General features: G+C 44.1%; 1 protein-coding gene across 3 annotated transcripts in view; it reads right to left on the minus strand.

The window, feature by feature from the left end:
- The window catches only part of cuedc1b (CUE domain containing 1b), a 155,575-nt gene that overhangs the window by 40,112 nt on the left and 98,772 nt on the right, over positions 1-16,691 (minus strand). For all 3 annotated transcript variants that reach the window (XM_060847719.1, XM_060847720.1, XM_060847721.1), the window contains exon 2: positions 13,684-14,291. In XM_060847719.1, coding sequence (XP_060703702.1) covers positions 13,684-13,992 — 309 coding nt within the window. In that variant the 5' untranslated portion in view covers positions 13,993-14,291. The remainder of the gene's footprint in view (positions 1-13,683; positions 14,292-16,691) is intronic.

Genomic DNA, 16,691 nt, shown 5'->3' on the forward strand with positions numbered 1-16,691 from the left:
TCTGAGACTCCTCCACAATTTTATCACCTTCCACCAACCAACAGCCACACAGTTAACTGTTTGACTCAGCCTGCTTCTATGTATTGTGAGGATTCCTGTGATGACACTATGGCTTTAAGAGGCATATTTTGTTCTGGGTTCTTCACGAAGCAAGGTTGAGATCAGAGTTGGTGATCGGTCTGCTTCAAAAAGCATAAAGTTAACAGTTTGTGAGGGCCTTGGGTTTCTAAGGTTGGAGCAACAGAAACAGCCTAATGAGTGGGTCAAGCTCTTGCAGAACTGGGATTTTCAGGTTTAGTTTTCAGTAGCAGTCTCTGGGGTCTTGAAGCTGGGTTTGGAAATTGCAGTACACCTCTCTCGGCTACTCTTCCTCAGAATTCTGTTGAGACGTTTTTCCTCCTGAACTACAGAATTGTCTGAGAGACAATCTATTTTACTGAATTTGCCTTTGTCAAGGGATGTGTCTGTGGGATGTTACTGCATTGGAGCAGTTACTGTTTAGTAGTAAAATAAAGTATCGTTCAGTTAAACTTTCCTAGAGATTTAATTATTCCAGTTTCTTCATTCTTTTGCTGTATTTTATTTACAGTGTAGGAATAAAGTGTGTTTTGCTTCAAATCTGATGGATTGACCAATCAAATTGCATCTGAAATGCAACACTTTACACTGAGAAAAGTTAGGGTCTAGACAATCTTCTGAATCTATTGAAGGGGTTTGGTTTGATCCATAATAGAATGTTTTACTCAAAAAGAATAACTTCCTCTGTAGCCTCAATGCATTCCTTTTTTAAATATTTATTTTGAAGTAATTCACAGAGGACATTGAGACTGCGTGGAAGAGTTAGGCCCCAAATCCAGCCTGGGCCTTCCTTAGTTCAGTGAATAATTTCCCGATTTCTTAAAGTGATTTGAGAGAGGGGAGTTGATCCCAAATCACGTAAAACAGAACAGAAGGAAGGGAGGAAGAAGAGTTCAACAGAGAACTGTCATCCCTGGGGTCTGGATGTGCCAAAACAAAGTGCTATGAGTTCCTGTGTCTCCCATCAGATGATGGCACAGTTACAGAACTAGAATTTACACTCGCTGGCCCGAGACACTGACACTGACAGAAACTCAGTCTTTTCAAGACGCCCCTTGAGATAGCTTCAAAAGTATTGCTGTCTCACAAATGGAGATTATGCGAATGAAGCTCTTCCAAAATTCTTACTATAAACATCATGAGGGAGAGGGGTGCTGATATTTCTGTTGTCATTTTTGCTAATCCAAGACAGGTGCTTTATTCTGTTTGCTCAGTAGAAATTTCCATATTACAAAGAAGGAATGTGTGGCAGTCTCAGGGCTGAATAAAGGGGAGAACCTCATAATTGGTTACATAGAATCATAGAATCACTACAGTGTGGAAACAGGCCATTTGGCCCAACAAGTCCACACCGACCCTCTGAAGAGTAAGCCACCCAGACCCAATCCCCATTACTCTACATTTATCCCAGACCTACACATCCCTGAACACTATGGGCAGTTTAGTACGAGCAATTCACCTAACCTGAACATCTTTGGATTGTGGGAGGAAACCGGAGCATCCGAAGGAAACCCACACAGACACGGGGAGAGTGTGCAAACTCCACACAGTCATCTGAGGCTGGAATCGAATCCTGATCCCTGGCGCTGTGAGACAGCAGTGCTAATCACCGAACCACCATTTCATTTTCTTCTTGAGCGGCTGCTTGCTGTTGGAGTTCACTTTCAGAGGCACTGGTTAAACTTAAGGTGTCATTGCATTCTCAGAAGGCTCCAGGTTCAAATCTCATTTCAGACTTTAAATATAGAAGCTGGTCACTCTAATGCAACACTAAGGGAGTGCTGCAATGTCAGAGGTGCCATCTTTCAGATCAGCTCTTAAACGGAGGCCCCAACTTACCTACTCACGGGGATAAAAATGATCTTATGACACCATTTCAAGGAAGTTCTCTTTGATCTCCCCTCCAACATTTATCCACCAATCAACATCACAAAAGAGAGATCACCTGGTCATGATCACATGGCCTGTTTGTGGGAATTTGCTGAGAGCTAATTGGGCGTCATGTTTCAAACTTTACAACAGACACTACACTTTAAAGTTACCGAATTGAGGCAGACAGAGGTCATGAAAGGTTTTATATAAAACCAAGTGTTCTTTTCTTTCAGCTTGCCTGTAATCCTAGGCAGTAAAATGGTGGCAGGGCATTCAACCATAAAAGGCAGCCCTCTTAATCTCACTCAACACTTTCCAATCTCCACACCATGAAGTGCAAAGTGAATCTGTACGATTTACTATCGCGCTGGTTAACTGCTGACACAGAGAGGGAATGCTCAGAGAGCTTCTCAGCAGGCCTAGCCCCTCCGTGCAAATGACACTGTCGTACAAAGACAGGACGTTCTCCTGGAAATGAACGGGCAAGGACACTGATACATAAGCAGAGCTCCAGGGAGGAATTTGGACTCCCTTCAATTTTACATAGAGTCACAGAACTGTACAGCACAGAAACAGACCTTTTGGTCCAACTCATCCACGCTGACTAACTATCCTAAATTAATCTAATCCCATTTGCCAACATTTGGCCTATATCCTCTAAACCCTCCCTATTCATATACCCATCCAGATGTAATTGTTCCAGCCTCCCCCAATTCCTCTGGCAGCTCATTCCATGCACACAAGCTCTGAATTAAAGAGTTGCCCCTTCGGTCCCTTTTAAATCTCTCCCTTCTCACCTTGACCTCTGGTTTTGCACTCCCAATCTCTGGGAAAAATACCTTGTCTAGTCCAGTCACCCTATCCATACCCCTCATGATTTTATAAACTTCTACAAGGAAAACAGCCCCAGCCTATTCAGCCTCTCCCTATAGCTCAAACCCTCCAATCTCATCAACTTCCTCGTAAGTCTTCTCTGCACCCTTTCAAGTTATACATCTTTCCCATAGCAGGGAAACCAAAATGGAATGTAGTATTTCAAAAATGGTCTAACCAATGTCCTGTACAGTCACAACATGGCCTCCCGATTCCTGTACTCAATGCACTAACCAATAAAAGGCTTAAGACAAAAACACTGCATAAATTTCAACGCTTGTAACAATAGGCACTAAGCAGGGTTTGATTAGGAATCCACATGACTACAATAAGTCACAACTTTTACAACAGATCAGGGATCTTCGCAACGGAAACCCAGGAACAGGATTAATATGTTCAGCTGGCACTTGGAGTTAAAGCCGGTGTTAATGGTTAGTTACATTAAAATGTTACTTATGTCTACAGGCAGATGAAGAGTGATTAACCTTTCTGCAATCCCCATCATCCACCTTCTGGAACATCTGCAAATAGAGGTTTTCAGCTCAGTAAGATTAACCCTTAACTGTTGAAGCTGCAGGACACAGAATTATCATTCAGGAGTTGGGAACAGATGTCCATTCCTGGATACGCCCAAGGTGGTGGTCTTGGCAAACCTTCTCCCTGACCTGCTGCAGTCCATTTGCTGACAATGCTCCCACAATTCATGAAATTCCAGGATAATCCCTCCACAATGATAAACAAGTGGCAAAATATATGGTCAAGATGGCTTGGAACTCGGACGTCATCTTTACTCTTTTTGACAATAAAGGTCACATATGAGGGAGATACAAGTGGTATGGGTTACTGTGAGGACTGTAGCTGGGGAGGGGGATGAAATGGATGCACTGTAGATGGAATCATGGGTGAGTTCCTTCAGGGCAGTCAAGTGTTTTGAAACTTGGAGGATCCCATTTCAACGATACACACGAGTCAGATACAAGTCTAGTTTTACATGCCAGACAAAGGGAAAACAGCTCCTTTCACCTTTTCCATCACAAGTATTAACCAATGAACAAGAATGATTAAAATCGTACAAACAAAGGAAATCTTATGCTGTTATTTTGTCAGAGAAAGCTTATCAGCCGCACATAATTAACTGTGAACCAAACTTACCCCGGAAAGAGAAACCAAAACGCATTTTGATCAGGGCAGATAAGAAGGCCTGAACAATTGGGCCCTCACTTCTAGCTACGCACTTCCTTCTCCAACAAGTCTTGAAGGAACCTGGTCCTCAGGCTGGCATGTTGGAGATGGAGATACAGTCAGATTTCTTCCCTATCCTCTGATGATCTGAAGAGATGGTGGTGGAGCTCCTTTATGTGGAGTTGCTATGACCTGCGATCACCTGTGAGATGTGTGGGGCGGGCATCACCTGGTTACAAGACAAGCAAGGGAAGCACCGAAGCCACAACATTAACACGCAGGGACCAGCTCTTTCCTGTAAATCCCACGGTGCTTTCGAGTCTTGGAGGAGTCTTACACATCTATGCATGCTGTTCATCGACTTCAGTGATTCCAAGTCTACTTATTGCAACCAGACCAAGTGATGGGATCCGGGGAATATGGGAGCTGCTAGCAGAAAAGCAACCAATGTTCATCGAGCTTCCCCTGTATCTTTCTAGTCCAGTAGTCTGATGCATCGATAATGGAGTTCTTGATTGATCACAGCAAACAATGTCCAGTAATATAAAAGCGAGATGCAATTAGAGTCCCAATGCTTAAGAGCTTTCAACACCTTTGATTTACATTGCAGCCCTATTACAGACAAATATCCCGTTCACAGAAGCAAACCAAAATTCGACACAGACTCACGTGAGGATGTATAGGGAGGCAAATAGCCAGAAACGTGGTCAAAGTAAGTCTTGAAGAAGGAGAAGGAGAAAGAGAGATTTTGCAAAGGAATTCCTGAGGTGACGTATGGTCAGTTGACGCCCATTCACACTGGTGAAATTAGAAGTGGGTATGCGCAAGTGGCCAGAATGAGAATATCACTGTAATCTCAGAACTGTACTGAGAGCAACTGAAGCAATGGAGGATCGGTAAACAAGGATGAAATATTTAAAAGTGAAATGTTGCTTGACAGGAACGAGTTTAGTGTAGATCTAAAAGCACAGGTTGAAGGGTAAAATTGAGCACAGCCAGCAGAATTTCAGATCGAAGTTTATGCCTCAAGTCACCTTGGAAAATGAGGCACAGCAAGTGACTGAGGTGCTATTGGAGGAGCACTATGGGACCAGTGACCATGTTCTATTTAGTTTCAAAATAGTTGCAGATGGGTCTGGTCCACAAGTTAAAGTTCTAACTTGGGACAAGACCAATTCTGATAGTATTAGACAGAAACTTTCAAAGGTTGATTGGAGGAAGGCTGCTCACAGGTAAAGGGACAGTTGGCAAGTGGGAGGCTTTCAAAAGTGAAATACTGAGAGTTCAGGGCCAGCATGTTCCTGTTAGTGTGAAGGGCAAGGCTGGTAAGTGTAGGGAACACTAAATGGCTTGAGATATTGAGGCCCTGGTCAAAAATACCAAGGAGGCATGTGTCAAGTATAGACAGCTGGGATCAAGAGAGTCCCTTGAGGTGTATAAGGGGTGGAGGAGTACACTTAAGATGGAAATTAGGAGTGCAAAAAGGGGACATGAGATAGCTTTGGCAGAGGAAGAGTAGAGGCATGGACTATTATCTAAACGGGGAGAAAATTCAGAAGTCTGAAGTACAAAGAGACTTGGGAGTTCCAGTCCAGGATTCTCTCAGGTTAAACTTGCAGGTTGAGTCAGTAGTTAGGAAGGTAAATGCAATGATGACATTTATTTTGAGTGTACTTGAATATAAAAGCAGGGATGTACTTCTGAGGCTTTATAACACTCTGGTTAGACCACATTTGGAGTATTGTGCGCAGTTTTGGGCCCCATATCTGAGGAAGGAGGTACTGGCCCTGGAGCGTGTTCAGAGGAGGTTGACGCGAATGGTCCCAGAAATGAAAAGCTTAACATATGAGGAATGTTTGATGACTCTGGGTTTATAGTCAATGGAGTTTAGAAGGATGAGGGGGGATGTAATTGAAACATACAGAATACTGAATGGCCTGGACAGAGTAGATGTTGGGAAGATGCTTCCATTGGGAGGAGAGACTCGGACTCGAGGGCACAGCTTTAGAGTAAAGGGAAGTCCTTTTAGAACAGGGGTAATGAGAAACGTCTTCAGCCAGAGAGTGGTGAATCTATGGAATTCATTGCCACAGAAGGCTGTGAAGGCCAGGTCATTGAATATATTTAAGACTGAGATAAATAGGTTCTTGAGTATCAGTGGGATCAAGGGTTATGGGGAGAAAGTGGGAGAATGGGGTTGGGAAACTTATCAGCCATTATTGAATAGTGGAGCAGATTAGATGGACTGAATGGCTTAATTTCTCCTCCTATGTCTTATGGTCTTATAGATAAGGTATAGGAGAATCCAAAGAGATTCTACAAGTTTATTAAGGGGAAAAGTGAACTAAGGAGAGGATAGGGCCCCTTAAAGATCAATGAGGACATCCATGTGTGGAACCACAGGAGATGGATGAGATCCCAGACATACATCTGGATGCACTGTCATTTGAATAACTATTTGTCATTTAAATAAACGACTTGAATGAGAATACAGGAAGAATGGTCAAGTAAGTTTGCAACGACACCAAACTTGGTAGTAGAGTGGACAATGAAGAAGGTTATCTAAGAGTACAACAGGATCTTGATCAACTGGGCCAATGGACTGAGCAACAGCAGATGGAGTCTAATTCAGATAAATGCAAGGTGTTGTGTTTTTGTAAGACAAACCATGGCAGTGTTTACACAATTCATGGTTGGACCCTGGGAGTATTGTCGAAGAGACTCTGCTAGGGTGCAGTTTCTTGAAAGCGGTGTCATGGATAGACAGGGTGAAGGAGGTATTTGGCACACTTGCCTGCACTGAGTCACAGAACTGAGTACAACAATTGGGGAATCATGTTACAGCTGTACAAGACATTTGGAGTACAGCACACAATTCTTGTCATCCTGCTACGGGAAAAGGAAAGGGTGCAAACAAGAACGTTACAGAGACTGGAAAGTTCAGTTAAAAGCAGAGGCTGTGACTTATTTCTCTGATGTGTCAAATGCTGAGGGGTGATCTTATAGAGGTTAATAAAATCATGAGGGACAGAGGTAAGGTGAATAAGAAAGGTTTCTCCCCCAGGTAGGGGAGTTCAAAACTAAGAGCACAGGTTTATCGTGAAAGGGAAAGATTTAAAAGGGATCTAAGGGGCAACTTTTTTTTTTTACACAGATGGTTGTGCATATATAGAACGAGGCTGCCAGAGGAAGTGGTCAGTACAATTACAACATTTAAAAGACATTTGGACAGATACATAGATAGAGAAGATTGAGAAGGATATGGGACTACTTCAGTTTCGGAAACCTGGTTGGCATGGACAAGTTGTGCTGAAGGGCCTGTCTCCGACTCAGACTCAGTCTGCTTTTACTGAACCTGCTACAGTTGACATATCACATCTCAAACCCCTCCCCTCTCATAATCCAGAATGTGTGAGGGAGCCAAAGTTGAGGAATCTCACTATATCTGGAGCAATCAATGACAAAAATTGCATCTTCTGAAATGCTGAAGATTCTACATCTTTTCAGACATTTTGAAAAGGTATATGCCAACAATCAAACACACACTATCAGAACATTTCCAAATTTCCTAATAATCAATACCAGATATTTATCAGTGTCAAAGCCAAATCAAAATGATAGAACAAACCACACCTAGAACAGAAAACAGTCCTTTCCATGAATGTTGTGGTGTTGCTGAAGGCTTTGACATTAATGCCATGTAGGTTGGAAAGTGGAGAGGAGCAAATAAGAGAAAGGTGTGGAACATTCTAGACATATTTTGGATATGTGTCACATTACAACAATGGGTCTGGCAGTTTGAGGAACTTGTTGAACATGTTGGTCAGATGGGTAGACATCTTATTAAAGAAATAAATGACATTTTTATAGGACCAGTCGTATCCTCCAAATTATAAACTGGAACCTCTGGCAAAGTGTGGGGGCCAATTTCCAGCTCTCAAAAAACAACAACCAAAATAGATTCAAAAACAAAACTTGCTGGGGGATCGCAGCAGGTCTAGCAACACCTGTAGAGAGAAAGTGGAGTTTAATGAATCAGGCTCAGTAACCCTTCTTCAGAAGGGAAGCGGAATTGACCAGATAAACGTGTTCTGTAAGGATTCATAGTGATAGGTTTGATTCATTCCTGCCCTCCGAAGTTGTCCAAGCGAGTCACTCAGTTCAAGGGCAATTAGGGATGAGCAGTAAATGCTAGCCTTGGTAGAGAAGCTCCAACAATGCAGCACTCCCTCTGTGTTACACAGGAAGGTTACACCACATGTTAAAGCTAGTGGATCGTGAGCTAAAACTTTGAGACTAAGATTCAATCAACAATATTCACCATGGAGCTCCAATAAAGTTACAACAGTCATACTCCCACTCTAACAGGCCCTCACTCTCACAGTTCTTACTGAAGGGTCATAACTCTCAGTTCAGGCTAGATACCAGCATGGACTGGTAGCTTGATCTCATGATCCATTTCTTCAGATGTACAAACCAAATTGGCACTCACTGTTATTTCTCAGTCGATATTATGAACTTTTTACTTTATTTTCCTAATTTATCCCAATGACCTATAATGCTGGATGATTTATTTCTTTAAGTTGCTAATTTTGCTTTTGTTTCCTAGAATTTGATCTTAAGTACCTGTATCTGGGTACCCTTGTATGGCACTGTAATGTGGTGACTGTAAACTTTTCATTGTACTGATTTGGGTGCATTTGAACAAAGCTAATTCATTGAGTAATTCAATATTCAAGCCTCGACGTGGGATAATGGCAAGAAAATGTTTGGATAGCACTGCTAAAGACTCTGGGATTCTGAAGAAGTGTCACTGGATCTGAAATTTTCACTCCGCCAGACCTGCTGAACTATTTCTCTTCTTGTCCCTGGGGTGTAGCTTGATCTCATGATCCATTTCTTCAGATGTAAGAACCAAACTGGCACTCACCGTTATTTCTCAGTCAATATTAAAAGGATTTAAGACAAAATTGAATGATGATTGGTGATCGATGCTGGCACTGAGGATATTTTAGCTGCAGTAACATTACTCAAGCATCACAATGAAATATTTGAAGAAAAGTGACTTAGATTAGATTAGATTCTGTACAGTGTGGAAACTGGCCCTTTGGCCCAACAAGTCCACACCGCCCCTCCAAAGATAAACCCACCCAAATCCATTATCCTACCCTACATTTACCCCTGACTAACGCACCTAACACTATGGGCAATTTAGCATAGCCAATTCACCTGACCTGCACATCTTTTGAATTTTGGAAGGAAATCGGAGCACCTGGAGGAAACCCATGCAGACAGTGCAAACTCCACACAGACAGGCGGGAATTGAACACAGGACCCTAGTGCTGTGAGGCAGCAGTGCTAACCACTGAACCACCGTGCCGGTTGTATGTAGATGGTCAGTGTGAGGAAACACGTTTCTAGGATACAATGTTACCATAACCTGATCTATCTTTTAAATTGAAAGTATTGATTATAGTGAGTAGAATAAGAGAGGCAACTTGTTTTGTCATGTTTTCAAAGCAATTGAATGCCTTCTTTATAGGGATGCCCTTCATTCTATAATAGAGGAGCTATTCAGGTTGTTGGGCTACAACACAACAGTTGTGTTTCTCTGCAACCTCGCCCTATGGAAAACCACTGTAGAAAATTGCACTGTTGAGGATCACCACAGAAAATTGCTCTAACTGTTCAGTAGAAAGTTTGCTTTATCCAAACAGCATCCACAATTAGTCAATCGCGTCATAGCCAACTTGTGCTGACGAAACGCGAGTTATACCAGAACTACCTGTACACACCAAGACTGCCCGATAGACGGTGTGGCCTCTAGCTAGCTCCGGCCACTACAGTCAACCACACCGAGCAGATCTATAACTCCTCACAGGCTGAGGCCCTGTTGCAAGTCTTTCCCTGTACGTCTGGCTTACGTCACCAGGCAGCAGCTCGAAGGCATCACAGCACCAAGGCATTTTGGTTGTCCACTTGTTGATGGAACTTCAGTTATCTACCACACAGGGAAACAGTACAGACTTGGGAAGAGTCAGGCACAGGGAGTATTACAGGAAATGGGAGCCTGTGTTCTTTCAGTAGGAGCCATTCTGCAATGTAACCGGGACAGAGGTACCATACAAAATCAAAAAACACTGCTAATTTTTTTTTAAAAAAAGGGCCCGGTTGAGATGTTCACTGGAACCAGAAGCTGTTTCTGACAAGGTTTGGAACATACCTTCACACCCATACTTTTAAATGCTGCTGAAGGCCGCAGGAGTTCCTGAGGCTGCAATTCAACCACAGATTCATTCCAGAGGCAACCATAGCTGACAAAGCAAGTCAGGGTCAGCATAAAAGCAAAAGGAAAAGCATCCAATGTGGTGCAGATCAGTGGGAAGCCAGAGGATTGGGAAGTCTTTAAAAACCAGCAAAGGATAAGTAAAATAAAAACACAGTAAGGGAGAAAAGATGAAATATGAGACTAAGCTAGCTAGTATAATACAAGACAACATTGCAAACCTTTTTTTTAAAAGGTATCTAAAAGAGAGAGAGGCAAGAGTGGACATTGGAACCACTGGAAATGAGGCTGGAGATTAGATTAGATTAGATTACTTACAGTGTGGAAACAGGCCCTTCAGCCCAACAAGTCCACACCGACCCGCCAAAGCGCAACCCATCCATACCCCTACCCCTACCCCTACATTTACTCCTTACCTAACACTACGGGCAATTTAGCATGGCCAATTCACCTGACCCGCATATCTTTGGACTGTGGGAGGAAACTGGAGCACCCGGAGGAAACCCACGCAGACACAGGGAGAACGTGCAAACTCCACACAGTCAGTCGCCTGAGGCGGGAATTGAACCCAGGTCTCTGGCGCTGTGAGGTAGCAGTGCTAACCACTGTGCCACCGTGATGTAGCAATGGGAAACAAAGAAACAATAGAAGAAGTGAGTAGGTACACTTTACATCAGTTTTCACATCTGAAAGTGGATTAATCCCCCTGACCAGATGGACTACACCCTCGAGTTCTAAAAGAGATAGTTGAGGAGATTGCAGAGGCATTCGTGGTGATCTTTCAGGAACCACTGGAGTCAGGACGGGTCTCAGACGACACAAGCTGGTGAATGTAACACCGTTTAAGAAAGGAGGGAGACAAGCAGGAGGTAGGAACAACACAGCAAGCCAGGCAGCAGCAGGAGGTGGAGAAGTCAACATTTCAGGTGGAACCCTTCTTCAGGACTGGGGGGTAGATGTAAGGGGAGCTGCAGATAAAGGAGGGAGGGTAGCGGGATGGTGAGGGAGTGATAGATGAACTCAGGTAGGGGGTATGGCCTGGTTGGTCAATGGGAGGAATGAATCCGTGTGGTAGCTGGAAGGAAGGATCAATGAGAGGAAGGGAAGGGATGGAGAGGGGCTGAGAAGGAAGTCAAGGATGGGAAGAGAGGTTATTTGAAATTGGAGAACTCAATGTTGAGTCCTCCGGGCTGTAGGCTACCCAGGCGAAGGAGTTCTTCCTCCAATTTGTGGTTTGGTTTGTTGTGGCAAATGGAGGAGGTCAAGGATGGCCATGTTGAAGAGGGAATGGGAAGGGGAATTAAAATGGGCGGTGACTGGGAAGTCAGGTCAGCCCCTGCAGGCCCAGCTGAGATACTCAGCGAAACGGGACTTACTAGATCGTACTCGTACCTTCTACCTGTGTTCATTCCTCCCATCAACCAAACCCGAGTTCACTTATCTCTACCTCACCACCCTGCCTCTCTCCCCACCCAAAACCCTCTCCCCCTCCTTAATCTGCAGCTCCCCACTACACCCATCCCTAGTCCTGAAGAAGGGTTAAACCCAAAACGTTGAGTTTTCCTGATGTGCTCTTCCAGCCTCCTGCTTTTCTACCTTGGACTCCAGCGTCTGCAGTTTTTTTGGTCTCTAGCTAAGAAGGGAGGGAGACAGATCGGAGGCTGGTTAGCCTGACCTTGGTCATTGGAAGATTTTAGAGTCTATTATTAAGGATGAGACTGCGGAGTACTTGGAAATGCACGGTTAAAAAAGGGCAGAGTCAGCACGGCTTCGTCACGGGGAGGTCATGTCTGACAAATCTGTCAGAATTCTTTGGAGGAGGTAACAAGCAAGTTAGAGAAAGGAGAGCCAGTAAATGTGATCTAGTTTGATTTCTGGGAGACCTTTGACAAGGTGGCACACAGGAGGCAACTAAATAAGAGCCCACAGTGTTAGGGGCAAGGTATTTGACATGGGTAGAGGACTGGCTGAGAGAACGCATAGAGTGGGATTAAGGGGACTTTTTCAGGATGGCAGCTGGTAACCTAGTGGAGTTCCGCAGGGGTCCACGTTGGCACCACAACTATTCACATTATACATTAATGATCTGGATGAAAGAACTGAGGGCATTGTCGCTAAGTTGCAATAGCACAAAGATCGGTGGAAGGACAAGTAGTATTGAGGAAAAATGGAGCCTGCTGGAGAACTTGGACAGGCGAGAAAAGTGCGCAAAGAAGTGGATGGAATAAGGTGTGGGAAAGTAAGCGATTATGCATTTTGCTGGGAAGAATATAGGTGTAGACTATTTTCAAGATGGGGAAAGGCTTCAGCTAACCGAAGCACAAAGGGACTTGGAAGTCCTAGTTCAGGAAGTTCTTTACGTCAACGTGCAGATTCAGTTGGCAGTTAGGAAGGTAAATGTAATGTCAGCATTCATTTCGAGAGGGCTAGAATATAAAAACAGAAATGTTCTGCTTAAGCTATATACGGCTCTGGTCAGATTGCATTTGAATGGAATTTAGAAGAACGTGGGGGGATCTGATTGAAACCGAGAGTCCTGGATAGAGTGGATGTCAAGACAACTAGAACCCAAGGGCAGAGCCTCAGAACGGAGACGTGGAAGAATTTCTTCAGCCAGAACATGGTTAATCTGTGGAACTCATTGCTGCTGAGGCCAAACCATAAGAGTGTATTTAAGATGGAGATAGATAGGTTCTTGATTGGTAATGGGATCAAGGGTCATGGGAGAAGGCTGGAGAAACACATCAGCCATGATGGAATAGCAGAGCAGACTCAATGGGCCCAACGGCCTACTTCTCTTCATATGCCTAATGGTCAGTCTCAGAACAAATGAAAAACACCTCCTAAAAAAAGCAGGAATTAAACAAACTGTGCATAACTTGTTCCTCTTTAGCTCGTCTGAAGCCAATGCTACATTAAAGACATTACATAATAACAAGCTGTTGCTGCAGGGAGCATCACAGCAGAAGCCAGACCTGTCCTCATCCGATATCCACACACTGCTGCTGCACCCCCACCCCCTCCCCACTGAAGGTCTCACTGGATAAAGTCTAGGGCAAAATCTCCTTGTTAGCATAGAAGAGCTGATACCAAAGGACAAAATTTCAAATGTTGTATCTGGTGTGTGTTGTGTCAACGTACTGCTTGAGGGTGGGTCACAGACTTACCGACCAGGCCAGCTGTTGGAACTGAACCCAAGAATATCCAGGTCATCCTGACTCATATCCGCATGCCACTGGCATTTTCTGTCACGTGGCCCTAACTTCACTCAAGGGCCCATCTAAACATGCCCAGGAATCATGGAGGAGGTGAGGGATTACTCCTTTGACAAAGTGTGCCAGTGCTCCCCCCTCCCCCCACCCCTGCAACAACATTAAGGCTGTTGAGCTTACCTCTGGGGGAATACTGTCATCAGAGTCCGAGCTATCATCATAGCCATTGTCAAATCCGCAGTCCAGGTTCATCTGCAACAGCTGGTCAATGGTGGCATCCACTGCTCCATTGTTGGCCCTCAAGACACACTCGATCACATCGTAGTCCATGTTTGGAAACATAACCTTGAAGTCCTCCATGGCTTGGTTGAACTCAAGTCTCCGGACCTGTCGGGGCGGCCGGCTGTTGTTGAGCAGCTGCGACGGCGCGTTGGCTGAGCCATTCTTGGAGTTGCCATTGTTATTGTTCCGCCGGAAAAGGCTGGTCATTTTCAAGAATGTCTTTCGAAATCTGCTCAGCTTGGAGTGGGAAATGGTGAGGGCTTCTTAAGGCTCACTCGCAAAGCAGCTGCAAAGCCATATCCTGAGTCTATAGAAATAAATCCCAGTGCAAACATTCAAGATACTTTATAGGAGAATGAACAAGGCCTCCCAACCATGGGCTTCTGGACACAGGGAAGCACAGCAAGAATCGTCACGTGAAAAATACACCACCAGAGATCCAATCATATCCCAATCCTTATAGGCACCAGAAACTCTCACACCATCACGTCCAGCCAATGACACACCTGTAACAGAGGAACAAAGGTTAGTCAACTGAGACAGATACGTTGAAAAAATAAAAATCTTGGCTTTCAGGAGAAAGGCAGTACTGCTATCTAACCACCATATTTCTTGATGCCCTGTCGGTGTGGTAAAGGTCTCTCTTTTGTGCAAGTTTTTTTTCCATCAACCAACTTGGGAGGTGAGGCAGTGGCGTAATGGTGGCACAGCAGAGATATCACTGGACTAGCAATCCAGAGGCCTAGGCTAGGAGCACGGATTCAAATCCCCCTTTGGCAGCTGGTGGAATTTAAATTCGCTTTAGAAATCTAGAACTGAAAGCTTGTGACCAATCAAAAAAGTATCTGGATGGGTACATAAATAGGAAGGATTTACAGGGATATGGGCCAAGTGCTGGCAAATGGCACTAGATTAATTTAGGATGTCTGGTCAGCACACAGGACTGAAGGGTTGGTTTTGGCGCTATACAGCTCTATGACTCTATAATTGCAGTTCTTTTCCTTATTTACACTCATGACCTTGGCATGAAAGGGACAATTCTGTCTGCTGACGATACAAAACCTGGAAGCGCTGTAAACTGTGAGCAGGGCAGCGCAGCGCAGAACTTCAAAAGGATATCAGGATCACTGAATCCCTGCAGAGGGGAAGCAGGCCATTTTGCCCATTGGATCCATACCAACCCTCCAGAGAGCATTCCATCCTGACTCACCCCTTACCCTATCCCTGTAACCCAGCAATCCACCTAACCTGCGCACTTTTGGACTTTGGGAGGAATCCGGAGCACCTGGAGGAAACCCACGCAGACATGGGGAAAGAATGTGCAAACTCCAAAATAGACAGTTGCCTGAGGCTGAAACTGAACCCAGGTCGCTGGTGAAGCAGCAGTGCCAACCACTGGGCCACCGTGCCATGTAATTGACTGGTCGGTGGAGTGGGCAGATGAAGTTCAATGTGGGGGAAGTGTGAGGTAGTGCAATTTGATAGAACATGAGGAAATGGTCCTGCTCTGAAGGGTGTGCATGAGCAAGGAACACTGGATGCATAGGTCCATAAATCATTAAAAATGGGAAGAGAGATGGAGAGGCAAAGGAATAAAGCTTACAGTTCTCTACTCTTTATTAATAGTGGCACAGAGTACAAGAACAAAGATATTGTGCTAAACTCTAATTATAACTAAGCTAGTGTATTATGTTCAGTTCAGAGTGCCACACCTCAGGAAAGGTGTGAATACATTGGAGAACAAGGTTTCTGAGAATAGCTGTAGGGATGAGAAACTTTAGTTCTGGGGTTAAATTGGAGAAATTGGGACTGTTTTAGTTGGACAGGAGAAAACTAAGAGGAGATTTGATGGAAGTTTTCAAACTCATGAGCAGTCTGTACAAAGTGGATGAGGAGAATCTGTTCCTGCTTGTAAAAGGATCCAAAACGAAGGGGAACAGATTTGACATAATTTGCAAGACAAGGAAATACAACCTGAATAAAGCTTTTTCCACATAGCAGCTCATTAGCATCTGGAATATATAGCCTGGAAGGCATTCAAGAGTATATTTCTATTCAAATAATCATCTAATGTGTAGGGTTACAAGGAAAGGCACAATCATAGAATCTCTTTAGTGGGGATGCAGGCCATTCAGCTCAAGTCCACACCAACCCTCCAACGAGTATCCCATCCCTGCATTTCCCAAGGCTAATCCATTTAGCCTGCACATCCCTGCGCACTATGGACAATTTAGCATGGTCAATCCACACATCTTTGGACCAAGGGAAGAAACCAGAGCATCTGGAGGAAACCCACACATACACAGAGAGAATGTGCAAACTCTACACAGACAATCACCCGAAGGTGGAATTGAACCCAGGCCCCTGGTGCTGTGAGGCAGCAGTGCTAATCCCTGAGCCACGATGCCGCCCTGTGTTGTGAAGAATGACATTAAGTTATAATACTCACTCAGAGAACCAGATGTGCCTATTATCCCCATGCTGCACTGTAACAATTGTGAGATCACTTCAGCAGGCCACTCAAAATCAAACACTTGGAAGACACAGCAAGTTCTCTTCCCTGAAGGACATTACTGAAAGATCTGGCAACTTCCACAATTATTATTCCTTGCACTCGCTCATAATCAACTTGATGTATTGAATTTAATTTCGCAACTGGTGTGATTTGAACTCACCGTTGATCATTGCTGAATGAAGAATAGCAGATTTATTACACTATTGGACTGTGAGCAGTCGATTTGAGATTTCAGGTCAAATTAACAACACAATAACATTACCTCCCAGTGAAATACTATTAGATTGGATATCACATCAGGTGAAGTAGATTGCTATAGTGCCATATAGCTCAAAGATCCCATGTATGATCGTCTGTCTGAGAGTTGTCTGCTCACATTGGAGGAGGCAGT

This window comes from Hemiscyllium ocellatum, chromosome 31 (assembly GCF_020745735.1).
Source record: "Hemiscyllium ocellatum isolate sHemOce1 chromosome 31, sHemOce1.pat.X.cur, whole genome shotgun sequence".
NCBI classification, from domain to species: domain Eukaryota; kingdom Metazoa; phylum Chordata; class Chondrichthyes; order Orectolobiformes; family Hemiscylliidae; genus Hemiscyllium; species Hemiscyllium ocellatum.